Source organism: Astyanax mexicanus, chromosome 18, assembly GCF_023375975.1.
Source record: "Astyanax mexicanus isolate ESR-SI-001 chromosome 18, AstMex3_surface, whole genome shotgun sequence".
NCBI lineage: Eukaryota > Metazoa > Chordata > Actinopteri > Characiformes > Acestrorhamphidae > Astyanax > Astyanax mexicanus.
In genome coordinates, this window is record NC_064425.1 from 45739184 (window position 1) to 45757580 (window position 18397).

The window sequence follows — 18397 nt, forward strand, 5'->3', positions numbered from 1 at the left end:
TGGGGGAAAGAGAGGGAGAATAAAGTGCTAATCCACACAGAGAGGAGAGACACGGATTAATCCTAATCCCTCCAGGGACCTTTTCATAATTGGGAAGCAGCATTAATATATTTACATAGAGCTGAATAGGATACGCTGGGATTCCCCTGTACTGCATGTAATCTCTGTGGTAGAGCTGAAATTACAGCACTACCTGAACACAATATAGCATATTAATAACCATAATAATTATAATAATGCACAAAGTCAAATATTCAGCTCTGGAAAAAAAAAACAAGATTATTCACTTCACTTCATTTCTCCCAAATTACAAATAAAAATATTCTCATTTAGAGCATTTATTTACAGAAAATGAGAAATGACTGAAATAACAAAAAAGATGCAGAACTTTCAGACCTCAAATAATGCAAAGAAAACAAGTTCATATTCTGGTTTTTAATCACAGAATTTAATTTTAATTTTTTTTATGCATCTTGGCATGTTCTCCTCCACCAGTCTTACACACTGCTTTTGGATAACTTTATGCTGCTTTACTCCTGGTGCAAAAATTCAAGCAGTTCAGTTTGGTTTGATGGCTTGTGATCATCCATCTTCCTCTTGATTTGGTAAAATCAAAGAAACTCATCATTTTCTAATGCTCTATTATTTTTTTTCAGAACTGTAAATAAAATAAATCCAAAAATGACATATCAGCTTTTTCAATTTATGCGGTTATGCCTATATATTGAATGATGAAGTTGATATTGTAATGTATTATAAATTATATTATAAATTATATTTTCATCTAATATTTAAGGGTGAAACATAAACAATGCAGTCCTGGACATACTATTAATCACCACATAATTATATGAATAAAAAAAAGCTCCTTATCTGGGAAATATGTTTTATTTAGTCACTAAAACACTAATATTAGAAGAAATACAAACAACATTTATATAAAACAATGTGGATTTGCATCACAGTGTCTATTAAAGCATCTGCAATGCTCTTCTTAATGGACTCATTAAGACTCATTTTCAGACTTTCTCACAAGATCCCTATTATTTTATACAAAAAGAAAAATGATGTTTGTCGGCTATACTATAAATAATAGAGGACTGGAAGAACTGGACTGTTCGAGTAAATTCTGTAAAAAATTTAAATAAACATACAGCTGAGAGAAAGAGAGAGGGGAGGAATGAAAGAGAGAGAAAGAGAGAGAGAGAGAGAGATGTGTGTGTGTGTGTGTGTGTGTGTGTGTGTGTGTGTGTGTGTGTGTGTGTGTGTGTGTGTGTGTGTGTGAAATACCCTAGTTCTGAGCTCTGATTGGTGATAGTCACGCACAGCTCCACCCACTGTACTGCTTTGCTACTGGACACAGTTCTATCTCACTCATTAGCACTAGCATTAGCATTAGCATGTAGCAAAACAACAACAACAGCAAAAACACACTGACACTGATCCCCGGCCTCTCCTCACCAGAACAGCTCCCCATGTGGAGGAGAGACGCAGCACACACACACACACACGCACACACACACACACACACACACACACACACACACACACACACACACACGCACGCACACATTTCGAGAAAATAAGAAGAATAAGACCTTAGCATTCAGTACGTTTCTGTACTGATATTATACCAAGATCTCACAACTCTGTTCCTGGAATTGTGTTTTTTCATTATCTGAAAGCACCAGCAGTTCTTTATGTGGTGATTATCAGTGAATCTAAGATGCACTTTAGAAGTTGATCTGTGTCTGAGTACATCTAAATTCAGTTTCTGCATAACTTACTTCTGGGGCCTAAAACAAAACAATGCATACTGTCCCATGATTTTTAGCATACATGTGCTCATAAAGGTCTTTTTTTTTGAGCTAGCTTTTAAAAAACACAATTATCATTATAGATAAATTTACTGGCCATTTATTTGCATATGATTTGTGGACAAACACTGCCTCTGTCCCTCTAAAACCCTAAACAAAATCAAAATGCATCCTGTCCCATGATTTTTAGCATGTCAGTGTATGTACATACACACACACATATAGAGGCAGCATTTTTTATAGAAAGATGTTACACACGCTTATCAGCAAAGATCCACTCTGGACATTGATTTCCACTCGAAATGGAAACTTACCCTTAAAACCTTAAACAAAAGGAAAATGCATGCTGTCCCATGATTTTTAGTATACACGTGCTCATAAAGGTCATTTTGTGAGCTAGATTTTAAACACACTTAATCAGTATAGATCCATTTATTGGCCATTTATTTGCATCTGAGATGTGGACAAAACACTGCCTAAATTACCTTTGGGCCCTAAAAGAAACAAACAAAGCAATTTTTATAGAAAGATATTAAAAATATTAAACACATTTACTAGTAAAGATCCACTCTGGACAATGATTTGCATCAGAGACCTGGATAAACACTGTCTAACTTACCTTTAAGACCTAAAACTAAATGAAAAAAGGGCAAAAGAAGGTTTTGCTGCATACTACTGGATTTCATTCTATTCTTTGGCAGGAAATGCTCAGGAGAGCTGCCATTAAACCGAGAACCAATTTGCCAATTTGGATTTTAACCCCGTTTTTGTTTTGGCAGCCAAAACAACCCTGCGAACGCTCAGTGCCAGCAGACGGTGGGCTTCAAACACACACACACACACACACTGTAATCTCTGATAGAGGTGATCAGGTCACTGTGCTGTTTTATATTCCCATAATATTCCCATAAAGCTGCAGTTATGCGCGTACGTCTGCACGCTGCGCAGTTATTAATCTCCTAATGAAGGAGCGAGGCTCGCAGCGCGGCCGCTAGGACTATTTGTGGCGTAATTAATAAGACGTCTGCGGTACAGTTGCGGCGCATATATCATACAGTTCTGGTCCCAAAACAGATGGAAGAAGTGCTGCATGCTAATGTAGCTGCGCCCGGGCGAAGAGACGCCAGCCGGCCAGCTGTGCCTCAGTTATTACAGCTGCTGAATTCTTACCCAGAAAATGATATAGACTTAATACACTTATTAAATTAGGAGTCACTCCTTACACCATGAGTGAGAGATTAAGAAGAAAATTAAGTGATTTTAGCTTCCATTCACTTTCATGATGGATTGGCATATGATCAGTTAAGCAGTAAAATCAATTTGCTCTTGTTTTGGGTTAGTCATTCTTGGTGGAATTTATTTTAATAAACAATAATCTACGAGTTCAATCATATTCCTCAAGTTCTGAATGATTAACGGTCCCAGTGGAATTAGTCTTACTGTAAAAATAGCCTGACTTGCCTCTGGAGATAAGGACACGTGGAGAGAAATGTGCTGAAAGGGGGAAAAAAACAGAGAAACAGAGAAAAATAAAATAAAGGGGAGGAGAAAGATAGATAAACACACATCCAGCAGAGTCACGAGAACATCAGAGGAACACAGTCCAGAGCAGCATACTCTACCAGTACTCTGCAGTGACCTGTCAAACATACAGCATAACTTAGATGTTCTACTGCAAAAAATAGTTTATTCTGGCATGGCTTGTGCAAATGTGATGTTGCTCCTTATTTAACAATTAAAATAATTACCTTTCAAAGTTAACTGTTTGTTTCTTTATTTATTATTTTTAATTTTACCCTATAATCAATCTCATTTTTTGTTGATATTTAGTTTACTACATAATTCGAACACACAAACTGTCCATTACACTGAGCCAAAATGTATTGATGAATAGATAGAAGGGTTTTCTCACTCCTGTGAAGTTGTAAAATTTTGGAGATTTTTATTGGACACTGACAATATGCACTTCCCCTATCACTAGCAGAGAACTCAAGTATTAAAGTACAAATACTTTGTTATCTTACTTAAGTAGAATTTTTGGTTATCTATACTTTAATTAGAAGTATAGATACTTAAAAGTAGCTCTAATATATCAGCTAACATTGATAAAGATCTGCTGCTGATACATATGGGCAAATGCACAAATACAGCTTTTCTAGACACGGTGGATAAGTATTGTCCTTAGAGCAGATAAATATGAACCTATTGGCACCAGACCTAATGCCTGGCCTGGATTAGAGGGGTATGAACTGTGGAATATACAGCTGTGGAACTGCTGTGTTCTCTAGAATGATGCATGGAGCTCCATCCAGTACTTTTTTGGATGAGTTGAGGAGTCTGGAATGAGGTGGGATTAAGAGAAGTGATTAAGAGATGGTGATCATCTGACATCCTGACCTCACTAATACTCATACTCATGGCTGAATACAATCAAATCCTTAAAGCAATATTATAAAATCTAGCAGAAAGCAGGCAGTAGATACATGGACAGTAGAGACAGAAACAAAAATAAAAACAAAACACAAAATAAACTAATTTCTAATACCCTTTAATACCCAATATTTCTGTTCCTATAGTGTATATCGTCGCTGTTCAATGAAAACAGAACAGCAACTTTACAGGAGAGAGAATAACCCTTTCTTATTTTAAAGTATTTCTATTGGTCCGTTCATTAAGAAATTTAAGAAATATTGTTTTTTTTTTTTTTGGACAGCAACGATATAGATGTGAAGTAATATCAATATTACTATTACTCCAACTACTACTAATAATATTAATTAACTGAATAAATAATCTTGAATCTAAGGCATTAGTTCTCTCTTGCTGTGAACACATTACTAGTGTGAATACTCCAGTGTGAGGCACTATTATGTGTCATGGACTGAGTGATCGGACGCTCCTCACCTGCCAGGTTGTCCATATCTTTGTCCTGCAGAAGACTAACCGTATCATCTTCACCCTCCAGCATAAGCTCCGCCTCCTGATTCTGACTGACCACTGCCTGACTGCGGAAACTCTTCCTCTTCTTCACCACGTCATCCTCCTCTTCTCGAGCTGTGGAGTAAAAAAACACAGGGATTAACACACACACGCTTAGTGTAATTACCAGGTCTAAACCTGTAAATATATAACATGAAAATATAACAGTTTTAAAAGATCTCACAGTGAGCCTCAGTACACCTTATCCATTCTCAACAATACTGAACACATTTATTGGGAAAATGTCCCCTGTTTTGTGAAAAGCATTTGTGCAACTGTATGTATTAAAGATAAAATAAATAAATAATAAAAAATGTTAGACAAGAAGTCCATACATTATCAGAAAATTGCAAAAATAAACTGAAAACACAAAAATTGCACTGCAAATGTACAATGTTTTTAGAGCACCCAAGTGAGTGATAAGACACCTTATATACTGAATGTGGACGAGCATTGTCCTGTTGGAATAGGACACCATAGTTAGACAGTCATAGTGCCTGCAATGAAGTCCAAAGGTGATGTGGCTTTGTACGAAATTTCACCCTACACCAAGACACACACAAAGGTCTTGATCTTTTGGACTTGTAATATGTGACAACAAACTGTTTATCTTGACATTGTACGTGGTGCCTCCACACACTGAACCTTTGGTTGTCTCCACCTAGATGAAAGCGGGACTATCACTAAAGATGACCTGAGAAGAGTCAATTCGTTCTTGGTGCAACTGTTCTTTTGATGATGACTGTATATAATTTAGATTCAACCCCTCAACAACTTTCACTGTAACCGGATTGTCATTGTTTCTCACTTCACATCACATCAGTATGTTAATCCTACAGCTGACTGTTACACATCTACCCAAGAACACAATAACCGTTTAAGAATCTCTGTTTTTAGAAGTACAGATAGATATTATCGCCACATACAAGATCCCTGATCTGTACCTGTTCAGCCTGAACATAAAGTACATCTGACACGACATCATATAGCATAGCGCTTTTCATTCCGTAAACGCTCGCGTCGAAAACCGTGACGGCAAACACGCCGACGCTGAGCCTTCATCTCCGACTGGCCCGTCCTCACCCTGCTGTTTAGAAGACGTGCTTAATGACAAAACGCTCCCACTCCGCCATAAAGAGACTGGTGAACAGGCTTTGCAGATGTGTCCACATCTCAGAGTCCATTAGGCGCAGAACGAGCCGGCGCTCACGGCGCTCGCGGCGCGCCCAAGAGAATGAGATTGAACCGACAGCACAATTAAGAGATTGCAGATACCGCCAAAACTCATCACCAGGCCTGAGCCAGACTGGAAGATGTTGGAGGGAAAATGACGTGCAAAGATGCAAAGAATGTTTTTCTTGGATTTCTTGTGTTGGATTATTGTGGTGAACAATATTGAAGACAATACACATGTAACACTGTGTATGCACCACAATGTCGAAAAGGAAAAAAAAAGCATCGTATTAAATTACTAAAAAAAAATAAATAAATGCAAAATAAAGAAAAATAAAAGTGCAGGCAGACCTGTCACACATCCCTTACAGGCGCTTACAGGCTTACAGTCATCTGCATGGATTTGTCTTTTATTTAAGGTCATATTTGTTGGAGAAACTAGAAACTAGAACAGAGACACTAGAGACACTTTGGTTTAAGCAAAAAAAAAAAAAAAGGAAAAGAAGGAAAGGGAATGGAAGGGAAGGGAAAGGAGGGGTGAGGAGGAGAAAATGTGAACTGCTTATCAGAAAACGTGGAGGTGTCTGACACTCTTTTGACATGTTTCCTTTCAGCAGAACTCTTAAAGCGCTCCCCGTGCTCCCCTGAGGTTCGCCTAGCGCGTCTCTCAGGGGTCGGATCTGACTGTCGTCGCCGCCGCTCCGCTACGGTGAAGGTAAAAGCGAATGGGGGTTTAAAAAAAAAACGAAAAACGAAATCCTAAAGGCCTTCCTGCTCTGCCTCCCATCCGGGGAGCTTTCATCAGCGAGCGGGGGCTCTTTTCGGAAACGGAGAGCGTGTAACGTTTAGAGGCAGAGAGCCAGCCAACGGTCACGGATCAAAGGCACGCGAGTGAAACTTAAGAGCGTAATTCTGTAAACCGTCATTACAGCTACATTAAAGGCTAGCGCACTGACGAGGGAGGCGAGACGAGGCGAGGAGGGGGTGGCGGGATAAGTCCTGATTGGCAAAGATGGAGCTCAGGACCACAGCGCAGAGCAGACAAAATAAACCAGGCCGATCCTGACAAGAAAACGATCTCTGGCGGATGCTGGAGCAGAAAGAGAAGAAGAAGAAAAAGCAAAAAAAAAGCAAAGAAGCAGAATGAAAGAATGTTCAACTTGATGTTCTTTTGCAGAAATCACTTCAGCTGCCACAAAAAGGGGAGAGACGAAAAGCAGAGATGGAGTCGGTAAATGGGCAGAAACTCCGGAGGAAAGAGAAAGGCAAACATGCTGTCATGAGCGGTGATATGCCACTGAATGATAGCCCTCTGATAGACCTTCTAGATGTTCTCAAATGAAAAGCACTTCAGTAACAAAGACATCCATTTGTCAACGTTAGTGCTGAGGCGTGAAGGGGCTTCTGAGCTCCATTTCACCCCATTTCTCCTCTCCAGCCAACAGCCGGAGGAAACCCAGAGCCCACGGGGCTTCTGGAGTCTACCAGCCTACGTCCTAGCCCATGGCCAGAGCCAGAGTTACACACAGAACCGGAGAGCAGCCAGAGCAGCTAGAGCTGGTAACTCTGAACAAAATTAAGACAGTTACCTTGATTAAAATGTTCTACCATGCGAGTCTTTTTCACTAGAAACGCCAAAACTAAACAGAAAACAGTATGCAAAAAGAGCATAAAGTGTTACCTCAAGAAGCTACTGTCCAACAGCCCACACCTGTATATATTGTGAGGTGTTATATTTTGAGTAAGGCTAAACACAGCCAGACTGATAAGACATTTTGCTTCTAAAAGATGTGCAGTCATTAAAGGAGAAATCCAGTGTTTAATGGATTTTTGGTGCAGTGAAACAAGAAAACAAGTAGGAACTTGTACGAACTGTTGCTCCTCCAGAAATTCTGAAATACAGTACTTTTAGCCGATTCTCCCAACAGGTTTACAATTCAAGAATTGTGGGCATAGCGTCGCCCATGCAAAAAAATAAAAACAATATTTTGGAAATGCATGAACTCCAGATGTTGCTTTAAAAAAAAATCTCTATACTATTCATGCGTTTCTGCATAATTAATGTTATAATACATCTGTTCCCATATCCTACAAAATAATTTGTTTGTGCTCATTGATTGACGTGTCATCACTTCATTTAAAGACTGTGGCACCTGGAGAACTACCTGAAGGTACTGTGTGTATAAACACACCTCTGCACTGCTGTGTTTAAATGTCAGGGCTCAGTAATAGTTCTAGTAGATGTTTAGATACTCACCTCTGAATGAGGAAAGAGCTAGCGCAGTTAGCAGGTAATGCTAATACTGCTGGAGAACTAAACTGAATCTCCTGTATAACTCTGTACTTCAGTGGAGTGTCTTTACTGCTCCTTAATACCTGACTGATAGAATACATAAGGAGCACCGGATTATAAAGAGCACTGATGATTTTTGGGAAAATTAAAGGATTTTAAGTGCAATATATAGTGCGAAAAATATATAAACTAAATTTTATTAGGTATTTTTAGAGGTAAAACACATAAAAGTTTTTTTCTGCCCTCCTCTTCTGTACAACGCTAAAAAACGTCTGTAAAAACACAGGCTGCTTTGTGAGAGACTTTACAGTTTGAGTAAACGGCTTCTGAGGTGGAAGCGTTTGAGTGTTCGGTAGTTTTACTGTCCAATGTGGAACAGATAAGAGCTGAAAGGCTTGAAGGAGGCCCCCCTCAGGTTCTATTATTGTTGCCAAGGGTCCATGTTTTATATATACTGCTGGAGCTCGGGGGTATTCCGCGGTATGGACCATACACTTTTATTGCCCTGCTGTATAGCCGAGGAGCATGTGTTTCTCTGGGGCTTTGGGGTATTAGGCTACACCCACCGTCCTGGAGCGAGCGAGCGAGCGAGGGAAGAAGGGAAGGGGAGAGAGGGAGGAAAAGAAGAAGGAATGACATAAATGTTCTGCTTAAGCACCAACTGCACCCACTGGGTATTTTCTTTCTGCAGCCAGTAGTAACGAATAGCTGAAATGCTTTTCGCTTTTTTGCTTTTTGAGAGAATGACTTGGAGAAATACGTGATTCAGGAATGCTGCTGCTGCTGCTGAGGTATGTGCCTCAAATCAAACTAAACCAAACCATCCTCCCGATATATGATGTATATATTTCATATAATATATTACGTCCCGTCTATAACGACGTCCCGTGCTGCACATGTGTAGCGGACTGTACTCCGCAGATTCTCTGAATGTCCTCCACTGATCTTCAGCAAGCCCATTAAAATGCCTCAGAGAGCTGCACTCATCTATCAAACACCAGGGACTTGGCGGCGTCCATTTCGCAGTCGTCTTGTTTCCTTATTCTCCAGAGACAAGCTCCGCCCCGTACAGTGAAACCGGAGCTCCGTTCTGGGCTCTTTAATAGTTTTACTCATACAAGAAACATCTCGCATCACGCATCCAAAACCAATATGGCCGATCGCTCCAAAAACCCCCGGCGTTCTTGCTCTGAAACGGGTCCTATCAGGACACCGACTGCTCCGGCTCTCCATCCATTTCCACAATTGCTCTAATACATGTCATCTTTTATCCACAGAGCTCTGCACTGCTTCTCTCTCCTCTCATCCCTTCTGTTATCTTCCTTCCCGGCTGTTATTATCAGCCTTTGTCTCTCTGATTTCCGGATTGGCTCTCCCACACACTCTCTCACTCCGCACCAGCATCCCGCCGCACTGACAATACAGCGCAGGAATCCATCGCAGACGGGCGCGTAGGCGGCGGGGAAAACAGAAAACTCTCAAAAATGCATTAACAATGACATTTTCAAAATGCGCACAAGATCAAAGGGGCTGTGCTGAACAGAATAATGCTCCTGATGTGTGTCAGATATCTCCAGCTTTCCTCACTGAGCTCACTCTCTCTTCTCTCCACACTGGAGGAAAAGTAGTGCACTCTTTCAAGTTTACTTGCTTTCCATCAGAATAGACAAAATATTCACCGTACACGTCAGACATTACTTTAAAACAAACCACTGACAGACAGGTGATGTGAACACCATTGATTGTCTTATTTTATCTTTTAAATCGGACAAATACAAAAAGCAGTTTTTAAATTATAATTGTCTTTATTAAGGGAAAAAGTCTATCCAAACTAACCTGGCCCTTTGTGAAAAAAAGGGAAAAGTTAACTTTAAAATAGTTCCATTGCTGCTCTGTTTGTAGATGCAGTGTTTGGCTTGTAAGCGCTGCATGGTTGCTAGGTTACCTGTATGTGGGTGGAGTAATACATTAATACATGGAGAGCTTCGGTTACAGTGCATTACCGGCTGATAACGGCACTCAAAGAACAGAACACCTGTGGTGTAATCGCAGTTAATTCATGAAGGGGTAATTACTCTTTCATTCATTCATATAGGGCCAGGTAGGTTTGGATTGTTTTATTTTCCCTTAATAAATTAAATCAGTTTTTTGTTTTGCATTTAATCAGATTATATTTGTCCGATATTACAAACATATGGTTGATACTGAAGTGGCCATGCTAAATTTAGAGTTTATTTCAAGCGATTTTAGTGCATTTCTGTCGGTCCGTGCATCCGTCCACAATCCATCTGTACAGTGTAGCTACAGAATGAAAAATAGAGACGCATGAAGTTCATTGGACAGCAGCGATATATTCCAGGCTATATGAAATCGTTTTGCTAAAACAAACATTCTACAGGGGTTAACACGATGGTGGTGAATGATTCTTTTACTGTCCACACACACACACACACACACACACACACACACACACACACTCCAATAACAAGCTATAAAGATCTCTGTCCGGCGGGCATGGGGTCAGGGTTGAAGCGCTCACCTGAAAATGAGACCACAAGGACACCTGCAGGCAGAACAGGCTGTTAAAGAGCAGGATCAATATTAACCTGACTTCTATTTCATGCTTGCCCAATTCCAATCAGCTAACAATATACTCAGCCCCGGCCAGAGAGGGGAGAAGCTACGGCGGGATGAGGCCCGGGCCAAGCGGCTCGTTCGGTTGTCAGCGCGGCTAATAGACGGAGAGGTGAGCTTTAAAGCCAGACTTTTCCCACAAACACACTTTTGCACTAAGGCAGCACTAACGGCTAATGGGCTCCGGGAAAGTACAGGGGAACAGCGCAGCAACTTTTTTCAGCTATTTTTCAGCCGCTTATAAAACCTGCTCAGACAATTTGAGGCCTTATTAAACTTCGAACCTTCAGAATTATTGGGGGCTCGAGAACGGCCAAAGAAAATGATGATAAATCACAGTGTATTAGATATAATGATGTTGTTTTTACGGTGGCTGTAGCATTTTCCCTAACCAAGCCGAAACCGAGCCGAAACATCTCTTATTTCCCGTCACGTCGTTTCGCCGGGGCGAGAGATGAAAAACTGTACGTGAACACAGTCGACAATCTGACAAGCAGTTTGAAAATATGTCACTCTGAATAAATAAAAGACCCTACCGACTTTAGTGGAAATGCCAGAGATCTGATTTGAGCGTTTCGTCAAACTCTCCGATTCCAGGAACTGAAAAGAATGAGGCTTTATTTATGTTCACCCTCGCTGCTTATTTCCGCCTAACCACCTACCTTCCTCTGCTCTCAAAAGCAGCTGTGGGACACAAGGGACTACTTTTTGGGTGATTTTTTCTCAAAACGGATCAACTACAGGTCCAGCTAACTACTCCATCCTGCTTCCTCAACCCGTATAAAGCATCTAGCCACTGACATCCAGAGACCCAAGACCTACTGTACCTTTTATGAAAACGGCCTCTTGTAAAATCCTGCAGATGCTATATATACACTGAGGTTCACCACTAAATGATAGGACGAGAACGCAGCAACATCTGATTAAGATGCTTTCTGTCAAAGGAAGCAGATAAGAGAGCATTCACAGCTACATCCAGCACCCTGCTGGGGTTTCTTCTGTTCTGGGATTATAGTTTGTACACTGATCATGGATTGGTGTTTCTTCAGGGAATGGCTTGGGAAAGACCAATACTGTGTAAGCTGTGAGCAAGGCTGGGCATTGGAAAGGATAACTAACTTCTATTTCTGAAGTTGTGCAGGAATTAAACAGTCCTCAATACACCATGTCACATAAATACTGGGATTACATCAATCAAAGTCCATCAATTTTAGCATCCACTAAAAGGACTGAACAATAATTCAATATCTGTATTTGTCACAAAGAAAAATACAGCTCTGGAAAAAAAATAAGACATCCCTAGTGCCAGTTTTTGCTGGTTTTAGATGGTCTAAGACGTTCTTTGATAGTCAAAGTGGTTAAAAACCTGCTAGTTAACCTGTTATAGACCAGCAATTGGCTATTCTCTGTCATGCTGCTTGTCCAGTTTGGTGTTGTTGATCATGGTTGATGGTTAAAACATTTTCATGGGGTTAGAAAATACAGCTGTGAAAAAAATAATAGACCACTTAAAATGATGAGTTTTTTTATTTTACCAAATAAAAAAAAAAACACTGGAATATAATCAAGAGGAAGATGGATGATCTTCTAAGTATCACATTTCTCTTTGAGTTCAGATCTGCAGACTCTTGGTATAAATATATTTTAATCTCAGTATCTTCATGAGGGAGAGTCTCCTGGAATAGTTTTCTCAGCATCTTGAAAGAAGGAGTTTCTGGAGGTGCTGAACAATAGCTGCTGCTTTTCCTTCACGCTGTGAAGCTCCAGCTCATCCCAATTAAATCACCTCAAATCACCATCTCAGTTCATCAGCTTTAGATCAGGAGATTAATGTGGAGGAATAACACTCCCGTAATCGATTTCATCTCTTTAATATTAATCTACAGTGTAAAAAATACATTAAATAAAGAAATAAAGAAATACTGTGTGTTAAAATAACAAGGGTTAGGAGAATAGCAATAGGATCCATCTCCAACCCCTCAGCAAGGCCACATCGGTAATATAGACTACTGAGACCACGGCCTCGACTCTCACTTTCACATGACAAATCTGTGCAGAATTCCTCTCATTAGAGACCAAAAGAAAGCACAGCACTTCAACAAGTCCTCAATCACAGCAGCCCAGAGCCCCCGAGCTCACTGATAACACAGCAAAAACCCAGCACTGCTGAATACGAGCACTGGTGTACCCATTTAATCCATAGTGTATAGAACATCAGTGGAACTGACAACATAGTTTCATTATATAGTATTTGTAGATACAGCTCTGAAAAAAATAAAAGAGAATTTAAAAATGATGAGTTTCTTAGATTTTACCAAATTAAAAACCTCTGGAATATAATCAAGAGGAAGATGGATGATCACAAACCATCAAACCACCAAACTGAACTGCTTGAATTTTTACACCAGGAGTAAAGCAGCATAAAGTTATCCAAAAGCAGTGTGTAAGACTGGTGGAGGAGAAGAACATGATGCCAAGATGTATGAAAAAAAACTGTGATTAAAAACCAACCAGGGTTATTCCACCAAATATTGATTATTTCTGAACTCTTAAAACTTTATGAATATGAACTTGTTTTCTTTGCATTATTTGAGGTCTGAAAGTTCTGCATCTTTTTGTTATTTCAGTCATTTCTCATTTTCTGTAAATAAATGCTCTAAATGAGAATATTTTTATTTGTAATTAGGGAGAAATGTTGTCTGTAGTTTATAGAGTAAAACAACAATGTTCATTTTACTCAAACATAAACCTATAAATAGCAAAATCAGAGAAACTGATTCAGAAACTGAAGTGCTCTCTTCATTTTTTACAGAGCTGTATAAGTGTGTATAATCAAGTGAAACATATCAGAGATAACAGACCCATCTCTCAGTGTATTTTCCTCCACAGCTGACTTTGGGAATATGTTCAGGGAAAGTAGAACAAAAGAAAGGAAAAAGCTAAATCTCAGCGGTAATTACTGCGGCTGTGATATGAGCAGAGGCCACCTGCAGATCACACAGCAGCTGGCAGGCCTACACCATGTGTGTGTGTGTGTGTGTGTGTGTGTGTGTGTGTGTGTGTGTTACTCTTGCACAGTGGCCAGCTGACATGGTTTGCCAGAAACAGTCACGAAGTGTCAGACAGATCACTGCTGGGAATATTACAAGATTCAATTCGCAAAAAAAGGAAAAAATGAGACTATATTGCTTTTGTTGGAGTACCGTATTTTTTGCACTATAAGTTGCTCTTAAAATCCTTTAATTTTCCCCCAAAAATCATCAGAGCTCCTTATAATCCGGTGCTCCTTATGTATGAATTCTATCAGTCAGGTATTAAGGAGCAGTAAAGACACTCCACTGAAGTACAGAGTTATACAGGAGATTCAGTTTAGTTCTACAGCACTGAAACTGGATTAGCATTAGCATTAGCCGCTAACCCCCATTTCCGTGTTCAGAGGTGAGTATTATCGACCTGTAGTCTGCTGCTAACCTTGGCTAGCACTGCTGGAGCAGCATTAGCATTACCCACTAACCATGTAGCTCTTTCGCCTATCAGAGGTATCAGAGTACATTGGACTGTAATTTAATTATTATTATTTTATTTTATTTTATTTTAAGTTTTTGCCAATGACAACAGAGTAAACTCATAACTGCACATCTATATAACATTAAAGCTAAGTAAAGTTAACTGTATATTCTATTTAATTGTATTATTCTACGTGTTATAAATGCACACTAGTGGGAACCTACACGCATGTTTTTTTTTACTCACATGTACACCAATTAAAATTTTGAATCCTGAATCTCATGAAGTGATAAACTCATGGAAAACAGGCATCCAGGTGGAATGATGCATTGTATGAACTAACTGAATGTACTAATTGAAGAAAATCAATTTTTCTTTTGTTATTTATAATTGTAACACAACCATCTGTGTATTGACTCCAATAATTTGAACACAAGCTGATACTCGCAGTCTGTTGAGCAACATTCGCCTCATTTTCTCCACACAGAATTCACTGAGAATAATATCCATTCCTGTTGAGCACAGCTAGAAGACGAGCCAATCTATTGTGCTGTAGTGAATCTATAGATTTGCCCTTGTTCACTTAATACAGCCTCCTGCCTTCTCCCATTCAGCCCCGGGGCCGGAGGAGCGGGGCCAGGAGTGGTTAATAGTATTGAACCGCTTCCTTTTAAAAGGCGGTGTAGCGTGACACGGAGCCAAATCGACAGTGTGTGGGGCGAGCAGCGCTACGGGATCAAACGGGTCAATGAAGGAAAGTTTGAGAACGAGAGAACGAGAGAAAAAAGGAAAAAGCGACGCAATTTGCCTCTTAACTCTGCGTGTTGGTGGGGAATAAAACCTGCCATGAACCGCCGCTGCCATGTTCAACTGACAAGCCTCGTAAATATATAACCTATAAAAACACCAACCAACTGCTTCTCAACTCAGCAAATATTCATAATATCCGAGAGCGGATTGGACGGGCCTGACCCCGCCGTATCCTCTGTGGTCAGCCCTGGTGAAAAAGTGATGTCATTGTTCATGTAATGAACTGTAATTTCAGGATAATGAGCCGGACTGACAGGGTCCAGCAGCCTTTTGATTGGCTGTTGGCAGAAATACTGACCGTAGTCATCCAGCGATCTGCACATGATGTCCAAGTGGGTGGAGCCGAACGGGTTCCTCACGAATCTCCGCCTCCTCCTCAGGTCGTCCTCCCAGTAGTCAAGCCGCCAGAAGTCATGCAGATGACTGTGGAGAAAGAACAGAGTAAATCAGACAAAAAAAGAGGAATAAAAAATAGGGAGGAACGTGTCAAATATGTATATATATATATCAAATATCAAAAATTAATAAATGGACCACTACCATTATTATTTTACACAAATTCAGTGGCTCTTGTAAAGAGAGTTTTGACTGCTTCTATTAACTTTTTTTCTTTTCTTTTCTTTTATAATATTAATTATTAATAATTATTCCTTCCTCAGTTTCATTTTGTATTTTTTTATGCAATTTTATACAATTTTAAACTATTATTATGGCTTTCTTTTTTTATATTTTTATTATATTTTATAATTATTTGTACTGTGTTTATTTTCTTATTTTATGTATGAATTTATTTTTGTTTTGTTTAAATTATTTTAGTCTTTAATATTATTTATATATTTTATTTTTTTTATTTTACCTTTTTTATTGCTAGGTTTATTTTAGTTAGTATTTACCCAATTTGCATGTATGTATGTATTTATTTATTTATTTCATTAATATTGTCTTGCGTAGTTTCATTTTGTATTTAACAATTGTATTTTTATTTATATTGTTTTTTTATTGTGATTGCTTTGTTGTTTTTAAGCAGTTTTTACCCAGTTTACATATGAGTACTTATTTATTTTATTTTATTTAACATCACATACAAACTTCACACATACAGTATAATCTGTGACTGTAGTGTAGAGAATAGAGAAACACATCATGTAGATGCTCCAGCTCCTGCTGGTGAACAGTGAGGGGCCGGTGAAGGTGCAGCAGGTAAGTGCAGCAGGCTGGGTGCAGTTAGCTGGTTGTAGTTAGCTGGGTGTAGTTAGCTGGGTGTAGTTAGCTGGGTGCAGTTAGCTGGGTGCAGTTAGCTGGGTGCAGTTAGCTGGGTGCAGTTAGCTGGGTGCAGTTAGCTGGGTGTAGTTAGCTGGGTGTAGTTAGCTGGGTGTAGTTAGCTGGGTGCAGTTAGCCGGGTGTAGTTAGCCGGGTGCAGTTAGCTGGCTGCAGTTAGCCGGGTGTAGTTAGCCGGGTGTAGTTAGCCGGGTGCAGTTAGCCGGGTGTAGTTAGCTGGGTGCAGTTAGCCGGGTGTAGTTAGCCGGGTGCAGTTAGCTGGGTGTAGTTAGCTGGGTGCAGTAAGCTGGGTGCAGTTAGCCGGGTGCAGTTAGCCGGGTGTAGTTAGCCGGGTGCAGTTAGCCGGGTGCAGTTAGCCGGGTGCAGTTAGCCGGGTGCAGTTAGCCGGGTGTAGTTAGCTGGATGCAGTTAGCTGGGTGCAGTTAGCTGGGTGCAGTTAGCCGGGTGCAGTTAGCTGGGTGTAGTTAGCTGGATGCAGTAAGCTGGGTGCAGTAAGCTGGGTGCAGTTAGCTGGGTGCAGTTAGCCGGGTGTAGTTAGCTGGGTGCAGTTAGCCGGGTGCAGTTAGCCGGGTGTAGTTAGCTGGGTGCAGTTAGCCGGGTGCAGTTAGCCGGGTGCAGTTAGCCGGGTGCAGTTAGCCGGGTGTAGTTAGCCGGGTGCAGTTAGCTGGGTGTAGTTAGCTGGGTGCAGTTAGCCGGGTGTAGTTAGCTGGGTGCAGTTAGCCGGGTGCAGTTAGCTGGGTGCAGTTAGCTGGGTGTAGTTAGCTGGGTGCAGTTAGCCGGGTGTAGTTAGCCGGGTGCAGTTAGCCGGGTGCAGTTAGCCGGGTGCAGTTAGCCGGGTGTAGTTAGCCGGGTGTAGTTAGCTGGGTGCAGTTAGCCGGGTGCAGTTAGCCGGGTGTAGTTAGCCGGGTGTAGTTAGCCGGGTGTAGTTAGCTGGGTGCAGTTAGCCGGGTGTAGTTAGCTGGGTGCAGTTAGCCGGGTGCAGTTAGCTGGGTGCAGTTAGCCGGGTGTAGTTAGCTGGGTGCAGTTAGCTGGGTGTAGTTAGCTGGGTGCAGTTAGCTGGGTGTAGTTAGCTGGGTGCAGTTAGCCGGGTGTAGTTAGCTGGGTGCAGTTAGCCGGGTGTAGTTAGCCGGGTGCAGTTAGCCGGGTGCAGTTAGCTGGGTGCAGTTAGCCGGGTGCAGTTAGCCGGGTGCAGTTAGCCGGGTGCAGTTAGCTGGGTGCAGTTAGCCGGGTGCAGTTAGCTGGGTGCAGTTAGCCGGGTGTAGTTAGCTGGGTGCAGTTAGCCGGGTGTAGTTAGCTGGGTGCAGTTAGCTGGGTGTAGTTAGCTGGGTGTAGTTAGCTGGGTGTAGTTAGCTGGGTGTAGTTAGCTGGGTGCAGTTAGCTGGGTGTAGTTAGCTTAGCTGGGTGCAGTTAGCCGGGTGTAGTTAGCCGGGTGCAGTTAGCCGGGTGCAGTTAGCCGGGTGTAGTTAGCTGGGTGCAGTTAGCCGGGTGCAGTTAGCCGGGTGCAGTTAGCTGGGTGCAGTTAGCTGGGTGCAGTTAGCTGGGTGTAGTTAGCTGGGTGCAGTTAGCCGGGTGTAGTTAGCTGGGTGCAGTTAGCCGGGTGCAGTTAGCTGGGTGCAGTTAGCCGGGTGTAGTTAGCTGGGTGTAGTTAGCTGGGTGTAGTTAGCTGGGTGTAGTTAGCTGGGTGCAGTTAGCTGGGTGTAGTTAGCTGGGTGCAGTTAGCTGGGTGTAGTTAGCTTAGCTGGGTGCAGTTAGCCGGGTGCAGTTAGCCGGGTGCAGTTAGCTGGGTGCAGTTAGCTGGGTGCAGTTAGCTGTAATCTCTCTGAAAGCCCCGTGAAGCAGCAGCAGCAGCGTGAGCAGCACGCGTATAAATAACAGCCAGCCCCCCATTAACAAACACGGGATCAAA

General features: G+C 41.3%; 1 protein-coding gene across 4 annotated transcripts in view; it reads right to left on the reverse strand.

The window, feature by feature from the left end:
* The window catches only part of nbeab (neurobeachin b), a 301773-nt gene that overhangs the window by 115068 nt on the left and 168308 nt on the right, over positions 1-18397 (reverse strand). For all 4 annotated transcript variants that reach the window (XM_049466932.1, XM_049466931.1, XM_049466934.1 and 1 more), the window contains 2 exons: positions 15512-15636; positions 4722-4871 (listed from right to left, as the gene is read on the reverse strand). In XM_049466932.1, coding sequence (XP_049322889.1) covers positions 4722-4871; positions 15512-15636 — 275 coding nt within the window. The remainder of the gene's footprint in view (positions 1-4721; positions 4872-15511; positions 15637-18397) is intronic.